This window comes from Poecile atricapillus, chromosome Z (genome assembly GCF_030490865.1).
Source record: "Poecile atricapillus isolate bPoeAtr1 chromosome Z, bPoeAtr1.hap1, whole genome shotgun sequence".
Classification (NCBI taxonomy): Eukaryota; Metazoa; Chordata; class Aves; order Passeriformes; family Paridae; genus Poecile; species Poecile atricapillus.
The window spans coordinates 113,623,598-113,644,294 of NC_081289.1; the positions used below are offsets into that span (position 1 = coordinate 113,623,598).

Below are 20,697 nucleotides of genomic sequence, written 5' to 3' on the forward strand. Positions count from 1 at the left end.
TGGTGCAGATAATTACATAAGGAAATAAACTGTTACAAGTATACTGTTTATCTTCATTTGTAGGAGAAAAATCTATAGCTGAAGCTGCAAATTAGTCAGAACGGTTTCAGCCTTGAAAATCTACACAAAGGCAATTTTACTGGACAATTTTCACAGCTTTTCAATTTCCCTCAGCTATGTGTGTTACTACTACAACTTCTTTCACTTCTCAGGTTTCTCACCATTAATTTTTGTCACTTCAAACTGCATTCAAATACTCAATTTCAAAACACAGTAGCCCAAACTTCTGCTTCCTTCTGACATGTAACATGCTACCTTATTAAAAAAAAATATTATTAGAAAATCGGAAAAATAAATAGAGATAATATTTTTGTGCATTAAGGCTTCTAGGTTATGCACACAATAACAACTGGCTTCAGCTGAGGTAAAAATGCCATGAAATTGCTTCGAATCAGAAGAGACCAAGTAAGACACAAAAGGTCATGAAGTTTAATACGGAATACAAGTTATGACAGTTCCCTACCTATGTGATAATGTAGGTGTAATAACAAGTGCAGTGTTACATCTCAATGTAAATGAAACAAAACTGTTGAATTACAAGGCCAAAATGTGATCTGTAATTTTCCAGAATACAGGACACTTAGGTGTGTGAGCATGCCTGTCAGTAAGTAGAAATGCAGAGGGAGGAGTAAGCTGTAGTTTCTTCAGAATTCTAGCGACCCCTAAAATCCCTGGAAAGGCAGTAGCAGTTTCTCAAGAGTAGGAAGAATTTTAAGTTAAGCACAGATGCAGAGAATGGTGGGGGAAAAGTGAGAAACAGTCAATATATTTCTCCACAATTGATTTCTGATGCTCACTTCTCTCAGCCCAACTTCAGTACATGCAAATACACAGCAATACCAGTAGACAGCAAATCAAATGGCCAATAATATTCTCTTCAGCTTCTCCCACCTATGCTATCTTTCAGCTTGTATCCTTTCACTGCTGCAATATCAATTCCAGTGCGTGTTAAAAAAACCCCAGTGTCTTCAATAACCATTTTGCAGTACTTATGTGGAAACCCTATTTCCCTATAAAGATGTACATTGTCAGATGATTCACAACCTCCTACTCAGACTATTTCCAAAACCATTGTCTGGCCTTTTGCCAGACAATGCCAAGGGACTTCCAGTATTGCTGATTTTTTGTTGGGTTTTGTTGTTGTTGTTGTTGTTGTTGTCATTGTTTTGTTGGTTTTTTCTGTTAAAAGTAGCTCCAAGAGCAATTTCTTACTCTCAGTGAAATAATCAAATAAAATGCTACAAAATGGTATTTGAAACGTAAACTATGATATGTGCATGGATGTCAGTGCAGTACAGTGCTAGTTACAAGCTTTTTCAAAGCAGGAATTGTATGACCAAAACTGGAAAGTTTGCTTCCCGTGTCAATGATCCAATTCTGTATGCTGAGGCAGTAGGACTAAATTGGTGCTCTGACAAAATGTAAGGAAACGGTAACACTCAGTATAAATTTTAATTGTCAGCACTCCTGCCTGGATTGTGCAAACAATTTGCTATCAGAGAATAATTCAATGGGCTGCCAATTCATTCCATATTAAGTCAGAAAGGTAGACACACACAACACACTTTGGGTGTTGCTAGCCAACAATACTAATGGCTTTTTTCATTAACAAGAATTCCCTCTTCCACTTTCAGGAGTTTTTAAACAAATATGTGTCTGTAATTTTGGGAAATTACAATTTTTTTCTTACTTTCCAAATGCTCTTGCATTTAATTCATTCAGTGAAATCACACTCTGGAGGCTCAATTAAAAGCAATTAAGAGCAAGATTTCATTATATATTGTATTTGCTTTCCTAAAAGAAAATTCTGTTTCATTCAAACGCACTTAAACCTGGTATATTTAAAGAACACACAGGACTGGATGGCTTATCATACCCGATGAACACTTTATCTTCAATGTTTTGTTGGCTTAAAAACAAGTAACTTGGTTCTGCATTGCTAATTTTGCTGCTTTCTACAAGTTTTGGCCAAATTCCACACACAGTCTATGCCGTAACACTTTGTTTCAGATGCTTCATTGGAATACACAGGGAAGTTTCCCTTTTTTAGGTCAAATTCTCTGCACTGCATCGTTAATACCAAAATATTAGACAAATAAAGCCTTGCTGTGTTTTTTATGGTGAAATGATTGGTCTGTTTTGATTTCAATCCAAGTTTCCAAATTCTTTAGTACTTAGTCCTTTTAGAACCTTTAGTACTTTAGGTCTTCGTACTTTTTGCCCATGATACCTACCACTGTCTTTCCACTTTCTCAAGAATGGAAGCAACTTCTATTTATTTATTCATTTATTTAGACTGGGTGACCAACCCAAATCACTATTGCTTTACTTTGTGCTGCACACTGCAAACAACATTGAAAGGTACAGTACACTTCCTATTATGGCACCACTCTATGTTTCACAACAGTGTGTAAGATCATCTCTGCATGTAACTGATGCCTCTCCTGCTCCAAAGAAGGCTTTCCTGATATGTGACTTTTCTCCCAGCTTCTCATTGCCTTAAATCAGTATGTCATTCGTGGTTCCCCCTGGCTCTTGGTTTCTTTCTAGCAAGAAAGGGAGAAGAAGACAACAATCAGAAACTAAAAGACTCACAACATGATGCTAAGACACTACCAGCTCACAAAGTAGTCCCCCCCCACTTAGATTTTTCTTCTGCGAAAACAGTCCCTTTTTCACTATTTAAAGTGTCATACTTCATATTCTCATGAGATATGTATTCAGCCATTATCCAAATTCCTATCCAGAGGACTGTCTGATGTAAGCCTTCAAAGTTTCATCTGAGTAGCATGTATACTGCTGCTCTAGCAGAAAAAGGAAAGAAGTATATTTACATTCATTTTGCCAAACATTAGCATCTTCTGTCCAATCATTTGAATGCAGAAGTGTTAGGAGAAAACAGCTTAGAGTACAAGGGTTGACACATACAGTGTGAAATCTTAAGGTGCTTGAATGCAATGAGGGAGAAAGTGAGACAGAACCACGTTTCATCTCCCTAACTGTGCTACAGTCCACATGAACTTTGTGACAGGTCTCTGTCTCTCAGCCACACTTCACTAGCTTCTGCTGACATTCAGCTGTCAGACAGCAACCCTTTACCATGCCCCTAACATGCTCTACAGCTTCACCCAATTAACTCGCTTTCACTTGACATTGCAGCAAAAAGCTTCATAATAGGTGGTCAAGGTGCACAGTGTCTGCTTGCCCTCTAACTGCTCACACACAGCAAAATGCTACCTTCCTTTTTGTCTGTTTGCGACGAACCGGCACAACTACAATTTAGGCATTCTGCTACAAAATGGAACAAGGACAGTGGACCTTTGCCAGCAGTGCATTTATTTATCTCTTACCAAAAACTATCCCAGAGCTAATAATGACAGCAATTTTGGCAAAAAGAGTAATTACACTGATTTGGTAAAATCACTTTATACTTAATATACTGTAACACCAATTTGGTTTCAAGGGGAAAGAGGAGAAAATGTAATTTATTTGCAATATTAGCACTTAACGACATAGAGAGGGAATGTCTGCAAACAATGAAAGTGTCTTTATGACTCAGCTTTCTTGCATTAAAATATCTTTGGATATTCAGAAGATTTTTCTTATGTATTTCTGCCAAATACACAATACTTTTTAGGAATATTTTTAGAAATATGGATCTATGTAGCTAAGAAACAAATGATCTATTAAAAATATGGAAATCAACATTTTAGGATTCACTTCATAGCTTATAGAAAAACAAGACCAAACACATTCACTGTTGCTTTGCTGACAGATGCCTTGAGAATACTTCAGTTTGCTCACTAGATCTCTCAAGTATATTTCTATATAAAAATATGGAGTAGGTCAGAAAAGTTCCTTAAAAAGTCGATACGTATGTAATAAGTACTGATGATGCCCAAGTGCTCTTTGCTGAAGAGGGTGGAAGAGTATGGATTGAGCACTGATGTCCAGACAGTGAAATTATGAAAGCCAAAGTGGCATTATGGGTTTCAACTACCACAGTTCTAACATGACAGGTCTAAAAAAACTATCCACGTAGCCCTTTAAGATTCTGGTTTGCTAAACTACAGCAAGCTAATATAGGTTATGTAATTTATTTTCTTTATAAGCCTATCTGCATAGAAAAGTCCCCTTGTAGTGCTCTAAAAATCTTTGAAAGGGCATTTTTTCCACACAATTTTATTTTGTGTGGAAAAATTTTGTGAAATTTTATTTTCACAAAGCAAAGCAGACATCGAGACTGTAGAAAATAGAAGCTCAAGAGAAGTCCTAAACATGAAGTAAGGAAAACAAGAAAGGAAATACATTGATTAAGATGTAAAGCAGACTCCTCCATGACAGGAAGTTATAGGAAGAACATAGAACCAACTTGTCTTTATGAAAGGTGGTGAATGGCAGCAAATCATAAGGAATTGTAATTCACCTCTGGAAGAGGCTGCTAATGCAGAAGTGGATAGTTTTGCAGGAATGAAAAAATTGTAATGAACACCTCACTCAGATTCCATGTAGGAAAATGGCATTACTCAGAATTAAAATGAAGTGTCAGGGACATGCATGGACCCATAGTGAATAATATTACTGTAGATGTTGTAAGTGAACAAATTTTATTTTGGTTCACTAGGTACTGAGATTATAATCTGGTGTTGTTCGTAATCCTGAAATGACAACGGAAATGCTGATGTCAAGATCTGACATAGCCTTTACTATCGACTATTGAGGAGTAGATCAAAATTCACTCACTGGAGACAAATGGAACTAGGACCATAAACTGGATACTGGATACAGACATGGTTTATGCAACCTATTTCAAAAACAGACTGATTGGAATCTCATATACAAAATACAAACACTTGGATTTTGAGTCAGAACACCTGGACAGTTGCATTAGCCTACAGGCTAATCTGAATGTCAGTTAATCTAAATAACTGTATTAAACTGAGTAGTCTCTTTAAAGAAAGATCCTCTAGTGACGGAGCAAGGAACGACTAATTTATACTACATGTTTAGAAGTGAACCACTGTTACTGCCAATTTAATTTTCTCAAAATGAAGGTTTATTATTAAAATCATCAAGGCATTAGGAGAACAAAGGGTTCCATCCTTTTAGCACTGGCCAATGCATGTAGATTTTCTGGATAGCCTACTGCAGATGTGTAGCTTCTACCTCCTAGCCAAAATCCTGAAAAGGGCTTCATCCCACTCCACCATAAATTAGATTAGAAAAAGATTCACCAGAAAGAGGTACATTTAGCTCCTTGTAGGTTTAGTATAGTTTTCTAAGTTTCGTTTGCTTACTCAAGTTGTTTAATGTTCGTTGATCCCCATTAAAACTTAGCTGAAGCAACTTCAGGAGGGAATTACTCCTTCTCCAGTAGATTACATGCGATATCTGAAGCAGTGTATCTTCAACAGAGTTCTAAAGGGCAATTTTTTAACAGAAATGGTAAGTCAGGGAGAACAGTTGGTTTTCCAGCAGTATTGCTTACAAAGTATCAGTTGATATCTGAATAGCCAAGGAAAAGTATTTCAGGCTCTTTCAGCTGATGGCTAATACATAGGTCTTCTGTAAATTCAAGATACAAATTACATTAACTGGGCAAGGAATCAAGCTTATCAATTATAAACAACTTGAGTGTGGGTGAGCTGGGTTTACTGTCTTTGTTGGTTTTGGCCAAATCTATATATACAATTATATTTCAGACTGAAATTAAATAAAAAACATCTAATAATTATTTGAACAGAACTTTTTATACTTACTAGATTCCTGAGCATAGCCTTCAAGAATTCTTCTTAGCCCAGATACTAGATAATCTCTTTCTATGAGGTTGAATACGCAGTTCAAGTGAGTTCACTAAGCAAACGGAACCAATATTTCCTCCATACCAATTATATTTTATGTGAATAAACATTTAAAATATGCTAATGAAATTTCAACCTTTCATATATATTTAAGCCAAATGTGTGTTCTGAAAGCAAAGTTAAAAAAAAAACCCAAAAAACAAAAGAAACCTCAAACTAACAAAAACAGATACCACCACCCCATACAACAAACAAGCAAATAAAAATAGCCCAAAACCCAGAAACCACCAACACATTCAACACTCCAAATTTCATCAGGTATGTAAAACTTCTAAAAGTCATGAAGAATATAGAAGATTTATGAAAGTGTTTTTCAGTTTTTTGGTTAGTAAAACCAGAAAAGTGTAATACAAGTTTAAAAAATTACGTTTTCTAAAACAACCCAACTCCAAAACAGGGATGTTTCAGTAATTTGTGCCTTGTACATTGCAGAATTATACCTTAAATTTCTTTACTTAGAGCTCCCATTGAGATTAAAGTCCTCTAAAACATCTCATATTTAAAAGCACAGTAAACTTCAGCAAGTTATTAAATTAAACTAAAGATACTTAAAGCAATAGTATGTTTTGACATATACAAATTAAAATTAAACTGTATGACTTGATGTGTCAGGAAACTTTGCAAAGCCCTAGTTAAGTTACAATGTTTAATGCACAGACTCCCAAAAGAATGCAATGGATTTAATAGACCTTGTGAAAGGAAACTTGATGTCACACAGGCTTTGAAAGACTAACAGGCCCCTGACCATAAACATATAAGCACCATACAAGATGATCCTTTTGTGATCAAAGGAGACCCTCAGTACCAAAAAAAAGCTGAAAAATTAGTGAATTGTTTCATTATTGTGGTTCTGGCCTTCAGAAACTGTACATGTCAAATCATCTGCGTCACACAGATAGAATAAAAGTCTTTCAAATTACTGGTGAAGATACAAATTTAAGAGAGGCAAGTGTTGCAATGTCACCTTTGTGGCAACATTTACTGAGTCAGCTATCAGTTTATGGACCAATTTCAGTTGAGACCCAGATCCAAAGGAACGGTGTCAGAAATCAGTGTGGCTTTAAGAGCTCCAAGGATGCCTCTCTGAAAATAGGTATTCCTTTGGGAATTCAAGGAGCTACACCATATGAAAAGGATGAAATAATGTCACTGCTTTCCTAATATCATCACATGTATCAGGGAAACTGCTGGTGATTAATCAAACTATCTGTGACCATATTTTTAGAAAATTTTATTACTCGCTGTTCATTTTAAAGGTACCCTCCTTTCCACCCAAATTCTTGTATAATAGGGAAGTGAAACTGCAGTTTAAGATGAACATTTCTTTCTAAATCCCTTTCCTGAACTGAATTGATAAATAAACTCATGTAAACAAATGCTATTTGAATAATCAAGATCAATATTATAATAGCATCCTTTTAGCTGACAATAAAGCTCTACCCTATGGAGTGCTCATTTCCCATTTTAAAAATTTGTTCAGTGATTAGTTTATTCAACAGGTCAATCTTCTGGACAGAGTTCAATCTCTGGACAAAATAGGTCCTCACTATGATCAACTAGAAAAACTGTGCCTTCTCTACATAATATGGGTTTCACAGAACTAAATGAAAATTTTTTTTATACAACTTAGAAACAATAAATAAATATATCCCTGATGGGTAGAAATTAAACAGTGTGTCTTAAATATGTAAGACCCAATAAAAAGGAAGACGAAGATGTAACTTCCTGTCTGTATTCCCTTAAATCATGCCAACATTACAGGAATAAAATTATGTGTTAAGAACAATATTATGCTTTGTCCATTAATTGAATTTCCTGTCTTTCTATCTCTGTAAGTCATACTCTAATATATTTCAAAGACTTGGTTTTTCTTCATTTCTCATATTAACTTTTATGCTTAAAGTAAAAAATGCAAGCCAATAGAAGTAGGCAAATATATTTATTTTTACAAGACATAGGCTACTCTATTGCAAATGTCACAATGTCACAGGAATGCAAAGGTTTTTTCTGCAGTTGAAAAAGATGGGAACTTGCACTATTATAGAAGGCAGGGGGAAAGAGCATTAACAAGCCAACAGGAAAACAATCTGATTTCATAAATTCTAGAAAGGCACAAAATTGACTGTTGTAGTGTGCAGCTACTCTTCTCTACCACACTCACTATCTCACTTTGGCCTGAAGGGGATCCACCCTCCCCTGTGTGGACTAGTGAGGTTAGTTCTGACAGTAAAAATCTGCTGGGGGACCTAGGATAGAGACAATATTCAACCTTATGCCCCATGACCTTCCCCCCAGTCTGTGCACCAGAAGCAGAAACTAAAAGGAGACAGAGCATCAGAGACAGTTTTCTCCTGTGGAGGGAAGGTTGACTGCTATCTGGCACCGAATGATCTGCTGGTGGAGCCATGACTGCCTCTCTGCCATCCAGAGGGAAACACAAACCTCTTAACATGAGATTTTCCTTTACAAAAGCTAAAGTGTGTGTGTGTGTGCATATATATGTATTTTTTTAAAAAATTATTATTCTTCTTAATGGATGCATGTAATATTAGTCATGCTACATTAAAAGTGCATGCTGCACATACCTGTGTTTCTGAGGCTAGCTGAGAAAGAGACAGGCTCCTGGCAACAGTGCCCTAGGTCATACTCTAATCTTCTTTTTCCCCTGTGATCTAGGCAGTGAGCTAGTAGTATAAAGTAAACAAGAACAGCAAAAGGACAAAAACTGTCTTTCTATTATCTATCATCCTGATCAAGTGAACTGCAACCCACAGGGTGCATCTATATATCTTGCACTCTTAATCAGAGTTAATATCTGAAGATCAGCACTGAATTTACTCCTTATAAACAGTGCTTTACATACTCAGCTTGAAACAGAAAACCAAACAGGTGTGAAAACAAGAAAATAATTATTCACAACAGTATAACTTGTAGGATCTAAATTTAAAATGTCAAAAAAATATCAGGAAGATGACAGACTGGATTGCATGGATTCACTCACCATTTAAGCATCTATGCTAGACTCATTCAGGCACAGCTATGCTTTAATCCCCTCCAAAAATTTCTCAGCAAATTCATAGTCTCAGAACAAACAGACATTCCCTTTATGTTTAACCCACAGTTTAGCAGGGAATAATAGAAGCTTCCTGGCTCTCTTTCTTGAAATAACTTCTTCAAAAGGGAGGAGGAAGCACCTTGTGGCCTGAGTAAAAGTCCTTGAGTCTGGAAAGAAGTGAATTTGTCTGCCTTTGTAGAGAATATTCCTTTTCTTCTATAAAGGCAGTAAAATTGTATCCTTGGCTCTGTTCTTTTGTAAAAACTTTTTCCCAGGGTTAAATGTCCTGGTCTATAATATCCAGTTCTCGAAATAACAGCCTGTCTAGCACTCCCAATACTTTCATTTCTACTGCAGCATTAACAATATATGTAATAATATATGAATGCTTCTTTTAATTTGATGTCCTGGAAATATTCCTATGATAGGTGTGAGAAGAAGGCAAAAGAAACAGCAGTGTGTAGCCAACAGGAAGCAAATGTATGTGGCTGATGAATAAAAGTCATTTTGCATTACCAATGAAATACATTTCAAAAGACTAGTACAAAAGTGTCTAATAGGGAAAAAGCTATCACATGGTTGTCTCCTGACTTACAGCTGCCCTTCACAGCAACTGGGGCATTTCTGAAACCTTCTTTTTCAGGAAACGCCACCTAGTATTTGCAAAGAAAACAGAAGATTAGCTCATTCCAGTATTCCTCCTTTGAAAACTAACAAAGTGTAGGCATCCACTGCCTTGCTCTCCACTAATCTGCTGCAGGCAGAGAATGAATGCATGATGATTTTTTACAGGACAAACTTGAATCTGCATTTTAGAATTGATTCCTTATCCAAATCATTAGTTTCTCGAAATCCATTTCCAATTAGTTGCTCCTGAAGGTACAATTGTTGCACTGGTCTGCATTTAGGGTAAGAGATGAATACAGCTTTAGCTTCCAAGTGTCTTGTTTTCAGTCCTGGGAACTGAGGATCCTTGTTTGTGAGCTGGTAGTTCCAGTACCTCACTAGAAACACATTTCTAATGCCATAGAAATGCAAACCATGAAGGAAAAAAAAAGGGAAGGAGATTACCTTCCTGAAAACACGACCCTACTCTTTTTTCTGACTTAGCCAATGATTTGAAAGATTTGTTTTATCCTTAACAGCAGAACAAACCTGCGGGTCATTTAGGAACTTCTTGGTTTCCATTAAACCACACAGCATGGACATTTGGAATTTCATAGCAACAATGAAGTGAGAATGTAGATCTTACTTTTCCAAAGTACCGACCTCTGCTGAGAGTTAACACCCACACCCACACACATTCTCGAGCATTCCTTAGCCAATTCATGTCATTAAGGAGAGCTGAAGAACAGACCAAACAACAAAAAAACAAAACAAAACAAAGCAAAACAAAGAAAAATCCCAAAAAACCCAAACAAACTCCACTTAAGCCTCTTTCTTAAGCACTTGAAAGTAAAATGCTACAAGTGGAAATGTAATGTTTAAATGCAGCACTCTTTCTGTCCATTTACACTGTTTACAGCATTAACCCTGCAACTGAAAAACTGAATTATTGGAAACCACCCAATTATCCAAACATTTACCTCTCTGCAGGTGTAAATACATGGGCCTAATAAGCCTTCCCACTGTGAAAGCAGTTACTTAAATTATATTAAAATATTAAAAACTATTTAATGAGCTTTTTTCCCCTAAAGTAAATTGAGTGTGTGCCTTAACCTGCTTCAGGCAAAGGAAGTTTCAAACATATTGGTTTTGAAACTAGCCATTATTTCCCATGTTGCAAAAATGGCAATTTTATTTCCCAACAGCAAATGAAACTGTCAGGAAAATTTAGATGCAATAAAATTGGGTGGTTAAACCAACATGCTGGATTTGGAATAAAACTGAATTAAAGGAATTAAAATTAAGCATTATGTCAGTCAAACTTTAGAAAAAACTATTTGAAATGGGGGAGGGGGATATGTTGGGGTACGGGTTTTTTGCAAAAGTTAGGTTTTGGACTTGGTGGGGTCCACCCATAACTACCCATTTTATGTCCATCAACTGTGTCACATTTGAAATTCGCGCAATGAAAAATATTTTGCATAAAATGTGTTGCTTCTGGCAACATTTCTGCCTAAATAAAAAGTTGTCAGGCAGTGTGTGACTTTAGTGGTACAGAGTTTTAAAATGGTGGCTTCAGTCCAAGGCTAGCTAATAACGGCTGACATGCACTGGAATCTTGAGGCCTAAATCAACATTGTTTTCACAGCTGTAATTAAGCCACCTAATCAGAAGCACATTTTGACGGGACAGTTTCTGGAAGCCAGACATTACAATTTCTTATGCCTGGAGCGCAGTGGCTCATGAGAGGTCCTCATTTAATTTCAGGTTTAAAAAAAAAAAAAAAGGCTGTAAAATGAAAAGAGTATAAAAAAAAGCAGTGTATGGCTGTTGAAATGAAGCAGGCCTATGTGTTCATGCCTTGACCAACCCTGCATCCCACCCTCCTTTGGCCCTCTGCCGAGTCCCCAGCTCTCAAGTGGCAGCTACACACAGTGAGATTAAGGGCTTCTGCCAAAGTCAACAGATGAGCTGGTCTGAACTGGCTCTCTGTGTGTTCTGATTGTAAATTGTGCTGGTGATGATTAGAGAACTCTAACACAGGATGTCAACTCTTAAAGCTGTCCAGAGAAAATATTTTTTCTTTTTTTTTTTTAGTTCAGGAAATTTTTTTAAACTTCTTTTGTGGCTTGGTACATAGTGTTGTGTCTATAACTTTCAGATGACTCAAACATGAATTCACACAAATCAAGCAACTATATTATTAAAAAAATACACTGTTACTTGCTCTCATTGGCACACTTCCCTCATTTAGGAATGTTTATATAGCAGTGCTGCTGCAGAATGCAACTCTCTGATTAGTACAATACAGCACTCTTGTGTTTCTTCCACCTGCCAAATGGAAGACAGCCCCAAAATTCAGACTATCAACTATGTTTGTTGTATAATCATCAGTTTGGGATGTTGTCATACCTGCTTCAACAGGATACTGTCTTGCTTTTTTTCTTGAGCACAGCTACACTGGTAACTTTAACATAAACTTTCAACCCCAGAGGCCACTGTAAAACTATCAATATGAAGGCACCAGTGACTGGGGTCTGATTACATTTGGTTCTGCACTTTAATTACATATGGATTCTATTAACTGAAACTTTTGCCTCATAGGCAACATTTTAATCAAATTACTATAATTTTCAAATATGTTACAACAGTCTGACAAGTTTAAAGTTCACATACCTAAAATATTGAGCATAAAAAAAAATTTTGCATAGAAAAGGAAGCATTCTTTGCAAAATAGCAAATGTTGTTGGATTACTGCAGCTGCTTTTTACAATGTTACCCTAAGTTGCAGAATGTGATTTATAATACAGGTTGTCGTTGTTGTTGTTGTTATTAGTAGTAGTAGAATTAATACTGTTCTAAACTATAAGATTTATATAGTCTGGTTACAACTATTATTTGTGTAAGCAATATCATGTGACCAAGTGATGCTCAATTACTCAAAGACAGGAAAGAAATTCAAATATTTCAATAAAAACATAATTTCAGGGAGATATTACTGCTTGGTGGATTCAGTCTTACAGAGAGACATTAAACATAGTAAATCTTTATTAATAGAGTTTCTATTTTCACTTGTCTGATATTTCCACACTTTCAGGTCTATGACTATCTCAATACTTGGGAAATTTTCCTTGTGGGCCTGTCAGATTTTTCTTTATTTACTATCACTTCAGGAACATTCACACGTTCCACAGCAACTATATGATTACTGAGGTCCATATTTACTAAATTCTATCTTGTCACTAGAGGACATGAAGTATAGAGCGAGCGTTCCAAATAACACAAGCAGCAGCCAGTGGTTTTTCTTCAGGCAAAAGCCTTTATTTCAGGGTTTTTCAACCCCTTTCATAAGGTGTTCTGATACAGGTTATCCAGACGGGTAGAAGGAACCACACCTCCCTCATCCCATTGGTGGTACAAGAGAAAAACACTCTCAGAACATCTGCGTCTTGTTTCGGGAAACCAAACCTTATTTTCACAAACAGTCATTGAGAGAGAAAAAGTTCTCAGAAGACTTTCCCTTGGGAACAAATCAGCCCCTGAGAGCCTGAAATTCTCTCAGGTTCAGAAAATCATGTCCACACTGCCTAAGACTATTTCCAGGAAAATACATCAAGACAGAAAGTAACAATAAAAATAGCAAGTCTAATTACCTTGTGCAAGGCAACTTAAGAACTAGTACTCCAAATTTTCACAAAGGAAATTCAAATGTGCATAAGACTACATGAGGTAGTGAAAAAGCCAAGCAGAGTCTGTTGGGTTTGCACGGCCTTGTTTTTGGTAGCAGGGGGGCCATGCAGGTGAATTCTGTGAGAAGCTGCTGAAGCTTCCGCCATGTCTGGCAGAGCCAATCCCTGATGGCTCTGAAGGTGGACATGCTGCTGGCCAAAACTGGGCCAATGAGTGGGGCTGGTAGTGCCTCTGTGATAATGTACTTAAGAAGAAAATCAAAACAGAATGGGATGCAGTTTTTTTCCTAGCCTAGAGAAGAGGAGGAGATGAGAAGACGTGAGGGAAAACAACATGGAAACACCAAGGTCAGTGGAAAAGGATGGGGAGGAGATGTTCCAGGTGCCAGAGCCATGACTCCTCTGCAGGCCTTGGTGAGACCATGGTGAAGCAGCTGTGCCCTGCAGCCCTTGGGGATCCATGGGGATGCAGAGATCCACCTGTAGCCCATGGGGGAGGTTCCCATGCCAGAGTGGGTGGAGGCCTGGAGGAGGCTGTGATCCAGTGGGAGACCCATGGAGAAAGAGGGCCCTGCTGCCAGGGTGGAGCAGCCTGTCCTTGGAGGGCTGCACCCCATGGAAGAGCAGCCCACGCCACAGCAGTTCTGGGAGGACTGTGTGTCCGTGGGAGGGACTCACATTGCAGCAGATTTGATAGGTCTGCTGCTCGTGAGATTGGAGCCATGTTGGAGAAGCTAATGGAGAACCTTCTCCCATGGGAGGGACCCCACGGTCTCACAGGGGAAGAACTACTCTCCCTGAGCAGTGGAAGATCTTGAGTGACAAACTGAACAAAATCCCCATGCCCTGTCTCCCTGTGCTGTCAGTGGGAACAAGGGAGGGGCTGGGGGAAGAAAATGTGTTTTTAAGGGCTTATTTTACTTCTCATTATCCTCCTGTGACTCTGTCAATAAAAAATTCATGTTTTACCTTTAAGTTGAGCCTGTTTCGCCCTGGAAGTGTTTTCTCCCAGTCTTTATCTCTACTCATGAAGCCTTCATTAAATTTTTCTCTCCTCTGCTCAGCTGTTGTAGAGGAGGGTGAATGAGAGACTTTCGTGGGTGCCTGGCATTGGGCCAGTGTCAAACCACAACACAGAGTTTTCTTTCAGGAGTTACCTGCTTCTTGCAACACCTGGGAAGAATTCCTTCAGTTGCATCAGAGATATGGCTCTGGCCCATGAAAGACACTCTCTGACACTTAATATGACACCAATAAAAGCCTTTCCCTTATGCAGCAAGAGAACAAGCAAATAGGTAGGATTTTTTCTTTCTAGTTCCATCTTCATAATCTAAATTTAGGACAATGCATCCCTGTTAGATGCAGGTCTTTGCAACTGGTGACAAGGAAACAAAGTGTATGGGGGAAAAGACATGTAAAACCACTGCCCTGATCAGTCTGGTTAAGTAGGAAGAAAATGTCAGGGAAACAGTTAACTAATTGAGTTAAATATTTCTTTTCTCTCTACCCCCTATGAATGAGGCTCATGTAGTTCTTGAGAACTGAGAACTACTCCTTTGAGTAGGGAGAAAAGTGTACATCTTGCTTAATGCAGTTTTTCAACTCAGAAGTATGAGACCATATGTCAATCACTAGGATCCCATGAACAAATACCTAATTTTCATTAAATATATATTCATCGAAACATCATTCTACTTGCTTCTCTCCCCTCAACAAAACCCATCATTTCTGTATTTTGAATACTTTAAGTAATATCATGACATTTCCAGATAAAGGACAGACAAAGACACAATTGTGCAGGAAAAGATATTACACAAAGTCACATAAACCAATGGGTGACTTGACTTCACCTCAGCTAGGAGAAGCATCAAAAGACAACAATTGTTTTCACAGTTAGAGAATTCTGTTACATTTACAGACCTCTTTACTTCACCCCCCTCATCCATCTGAGACTCACTTTCCCCCCTTTTCAGATAAAGTTGTCCTTTTGGGTTCCCCAATTTCCATTTCAACAGTACACACAAAGCTTTTCTGTCTTCATAATATTTAGAAATTACTGTATTTTCCTCTTCATTTTTTATTCACCTTTGATTCTGAGATGAAAACAGAAAAAGGTTTATCACCAGATCAGTGCGCATGCAGGTTCACAGAAGCACCTGACAAGAAGCGCTTGTCATAACAAACAAAAGTGGCTTTTTTTGTTTGCCAGAACTGATACCAGATTATTTTACATTCTTAAAGTTCTGACAGCAGTACTGACATTGAGTATAAAATCTTACAGCTAGAAGCTACAAGAAGACTTTCTGAAAATATTTTATAATTAACTGAATTCTGTTACTGTTCATCCTGTGTGTCCAGTTACACTGGAAAACAGTGTCACTGCATCCACACCCTGCAACACCGCACTTGCAGCAAAAACCCCTTGGACACCATGGGTTCACGTATTTGCCATGTGACTAAGTATGATGACACATTGCCCTGCAGCACCCACAAAGACACTGCTTATGACTCTACTACTGCACAACAGAGCACTTCTAAGCTCTCAGTTCAAGGTCTACTTATTACTGCAACTCTGAACGAATGAGTGAGTATAACAATAAACTAATGTATCTGAAGAAGAATAAAAATTAATAAAAGCAGCAGAATTTGGGACAGTCCAGTTCATCATGTTTGTATTTGTACTGGATGTTGCTGAACAAGTAATAGGTAGGAAGGATTATTACAAAATGTTGATAGTTTCCTAATAGAAGAAAAAAAAATAATATGACATTTTATAACTGTAGGGGAAAATTAAGAAGCAGTTGGTTAAGAATTAAAAAAAAAAAAAAAAAAAAAGTTAAAAAAACCCAAAACCAGCCAACCAGGAACTCTCCCAACCAACAGAAAAGAGGTGAAGAATAGAGAACAATAGGAAGGGGGCTGGAGGGGAAAGTGGGGGGAGCAGAAAGAAGGAAAGAAGAAGAAAAGAAGACAGGTAGAAAACCTAAGCGGGTTTTCAGCCATACTGAATTTTAAACAGTTGCAAGAATTAAAAATGCACAGGATCTTTCCACAGAGTAAGAATCATCAGAGACAAGTATGACAGATAGATAGCTGGGCATTAATGAACACTACAGAGACATTCTGCCACTGACTTCACTTCTCCCCGCGTAAGTCTCTTCTCTATAAGCAGTGTTTCCAGTGTTCAGCTCACCTCTGTCCATCATAATCATATCCCTTCCTGCTTCTCTCTGTTGGCATTAGCATGACCATGTATAGCAATCTCAGAATCTAAACTCTGTTGACTAGAAGGATAGTGCTTGGACTAGAAATAGACTGGAGGATGGACATATCAATTCAGAATCTGAGATAAAAGATGAGGAGTTAGAATAACCAATTTTGCCTCATGGCATCAGTTTTGTTTTTACAATTATTAGCGAAACCCAAAGCAGCAAAAGAAAGAAGTGGGGTGAACAGAAAGAAAGGTTACATAGTCATGAACTTACAGTAGGAACAGGTCAATTAAGAAAGCAATACCATCTAAACATGGAAAATACCACTACTGATGAATGGATGAAACGTGCATGCAATGGGATGTTGGCAGAGCAGGATCGTTGATAAACTAGCATAAAAGACATCAAGAAACAGCCACAACATAGTGAGATAAAACCCAATTCTATAAGGTAAGAGTCCACACATACACAACTGGAAGACTTCAAAAATGTATTTCAGCACTGAGCAGTAGTTTTTGTTCAGGAAGCACAAACATAAGTCGTACAGAGGCCTGCGACTGATATAGTACAGTGCTATTTTTATTGCCTCCATGTAAAGTTTTGTCTGCAATGGATATAAAATTGAAGACAGTGAATTAAAACTAACAAAGCTTGTCTAATTTTGAAACCAAATTAATTTTTATTCATTTAAAATAAGCAAAAAAAAAATCTGTTTTATTTTTTTTTTACTAGAGAAAGCAATTTAGTCCAGAACTTCTTTCTCAAAATCAAACCAGAACAATAGCAACTAGAATGTTAAAATCTAAATAATGCTGCAAAGCTTGATACCTGAAGTTATTAAAATTCATGCTTAATACAACTTTTACACATATTAGGGAAAAAAATTAAAGAAAACCCAAGTACTACAAAATATATCTTAATCATTTTTTCATGGCAACTTGAGACTCTCATTCTGAATGTTTTCACTTTAACATTAAAATTTTAAAACACTTGATATTAATGCTTAGACCTAGGTTCAAATTAAACTGCATCTAAAGGAATAACTACTGTTCTCCCCAAAGGGCTAAGAGACCCCTCCACAATGCAAATAGTATCATCTTTACATTGACACTGCACTCCAGATACAAACTAAAAACACAGCATTTAATCACAAACATTGGAGAGCTGATTTTCACTGTAATGTATCAGGCCACTACATAGCCCTTAACAGACAGGACTAGCACAATCTTTGCTAAAAGCTCTCTCAATCCAAATGAAAGCAAACCTTTCTGCAAGTTTGGCAGACTTCCCAATCTTTGGTAAATATGTGGTCATCTTGATTTAAATAACAAAAACAATCATAACAGGCAAAGAAGCAGTCCAATTACATCAGGCACAGGCTCAAGAGGACACACGTAAACCTAGCAGAAGACATCAAAAGAGTCTGGTTGGAGGAGGAAAAAAGCAATTTCAGTGAAGTAATTTCATTTCTTAGAAAGGTTGTGTAATCACAAATAGAACAAAGTTTTCATTCAACAATTGTCATCTCAAGATGTTACAACTCAAATTCAGCACTGATTAATATAGTTTATATTCACACAATATAATTAATATAGTTTATATTCACACAAATTTCCCATTGTGCTGTTCGAAGCAGAAGAAATCAATGTAATTCTGTTGGAAACAACCAAGCCAAAGCCACAGTAACAGCCTTTGAATATATGTTTACTTGTGTGTTTATGTCATTTGCATTGTGATAGCTCTCTTCTAACAGATCTTCTGTTTCAAAAAGAAAGACAAACAGTATTCATTTTCTTTATGGTCATTTACTACACAAGACAAAAGAAAAGACAGCAGGAAGGGAAGAAGAATAACAGCAACAGCAACCACCACCACGACCAATAAAACAAACTCCAAAGCTTTCTCTTTTATCCTCTGTGGAAAAGTAAGAAGAGATGGAAGAGAAATACCCTGCCTGTATGCAAGTTGCACATTCTACACAGTCTCATTCTAGAGATACTTGGCTACATATTTATTAAAGTTTATGTGTCTGGCCTCTTGCCTGTGTGACACAAATTAATCTGCATTTAGTAATTCCCCTAGAGAGAGATCTCAAATCTGAAGACTCACCTTGTTACCCTTAAACAAATCCAAGTACCTTTGTGGGCAACAATATTTTTAGATCAGAAATTATTCCTGAAATTGAATTTTAACCTTGTAAGTTTAGTGAGAAATATTATTCATAACCACAATTGTCTAAAACTAATTCAGATTTCCTAAGAAACTCTTGGTTTACGTGAAACTTACAACATTCTAGTTATATCTCTAGACGTAAAGTTCTTCAGGTCTGAAGTTCAACTATTACTGTACTTGTAAAACTAAAAAAATCACAATGTATACTTTTCCAGCAGCAATGAACTGGTCCTTCTAGAAGATACAGTAGTAAAAACTAAACCCTGTTTTAACTTTCATCATTCCTTTTCTCTTCAGAAGAAGTTTCTGTTGATACTGTTTTTATTGCTCTATTATATTTATAGATAAATCTTGTATTTCCCTACAGAAACTATACAGCATGAAGGGAGATGCTGGGTAAGAAACCACATTTAAATGACAAAAATTATTTGAAAAGCAGACTTACCATCTGTAAGGTCACTTTCATGAAGACTAGCTGTATGGAACCTGGACTTTAGGGCTGCAATGTGAAGCTGAAGAGATTCTGTTTCTCTCACTAATACTTCAACTCTGGAAACTGCAAGTTGGTAGACTTCCATGAAACTTTGAATCACAGGCTTTAAAAAGTAAAGTAAATCATCAGTGCCAGACAAGCTATACTTAAAATGCCAAGTAGCATACATCATTACAAAAGACCTAATTTTTATTCATTGGAAAAATCAAAAAAAAGTTGTAGGTCAGGACTTAACCAAAGGTCTAACGTAAGACTTCGTACTTCTTCAAAAATCTGAAATATTGATAGCATCGAGGAAAAGCAAATGACTGTGCACCCCAATTACAAAATGAGCTGTTTTCAAACATGTAGTACTGCATTTAACAGCTGACACTTATTTTATTTAACTACAAAACTCAGTGCACATTCAGTTTATGTTAATGAGGAATCACTACACAATTTTAGGTGAATTTCCATACTTTCAAGATGAGTCCTCCCACTTCATGTTATGAAAACTAATTTGTCAGAAACAAAAGAAATACAGTAAAGCTACAGATCTCTGGCAGTAAATAATCAGACTACAATATAGCCGGAAAATATAACTGTTTTCATGTATATAAGAATGCATGTAAGAATGTCCCAGTTGTGCAGTATCAATCAGACTGACAATAAAATTAGCAGCACAAGAGAACAAATGATTTGATATTAGTGGTAACTCCATATATATTCTAAATAGTCTAACATTTTTAAGATTATTGGTCTTCTTTACAATGGGTTAATGACATTTTATAAGTTAGAGTTTTCCCATTTGAAACAAGCCATAGCAAGTTGCAACTGTAAGAACATATTACAGATAATATGAAATTGGCATTCTGAATATGTCTATAGAAGACCTATGAACTTAGTACCACAAACAGGCATTCACTAAGGTTTTAACAGTTTTCCTTTCTTTGTCCCCAAATGCACTGCTACTTTTCAGAATAAAGGTAACATCACTGAAATCAATCAGGTTATTTTATTGTGAAGTATAGAAAACTGCCATGGCAAGTCAACACCAACACATCGTTTCTTATCAGAAAAAATATCCAAAATGTTTTAAATACTATGGTGCTAACCCAAATAGTATATTCACATAGCTCTGTAAGCCTGCCACTGTCAGATCTAATCCTACTTTTAAATTTTTTTTATTTCACATTCAACACAACTAAAATGCTGCATCTATTCAGAAACAATACCAATCAGGAACAGGAATATATCTCATACTCCACATAATACTGCCTGAGAGTCTTCAAATGGCAACAGCCCACATGTTACAATTGAGACATATTGAAATAGGACTACTACCTGGGCCTGTGACCCATAAACAAGGATTATACCATTAAATAACAAGCTGTGTCTCAAATCTCACAGAAAAAAATCTCATGTGTTCCTTTAACTTCACATGATATTTAAAGGTTTCACTGAACTAGAATTTAAAGAGACATTTCCTTAACTTCTTCCTTTTACCTCTGCTACTACAAAACTAGTGAAGCCACTAGATCTACAGCTTTATCCTACACCTCCACAGGCA

At 36.8% G+C, this 20,697-nt stretch overlaps 1 protein-coding gene across 1 annotated transcript in view; it reads right to left on the reverse strand.

The window, feature by feature from the left end:
• The window catches only part of CCDC171 (coiled-coil domain containing 171), a 155,518-nt gene that overhangs the window by 3,277 nt on the left and 131,544 nt on the right, over positions 1-20,697 (reverse strand). Inside the window, exon 25 of the mRNA XM_058827369.1 lies at positions 19,101-19,251. Coding sequence (XP_058683352.1) covers positions 19,101-19,251 — 151 coding nt within the window. The remainder of the gene's footprint in view (positions 1-19,100; positions 19,252-20,697) is intronic.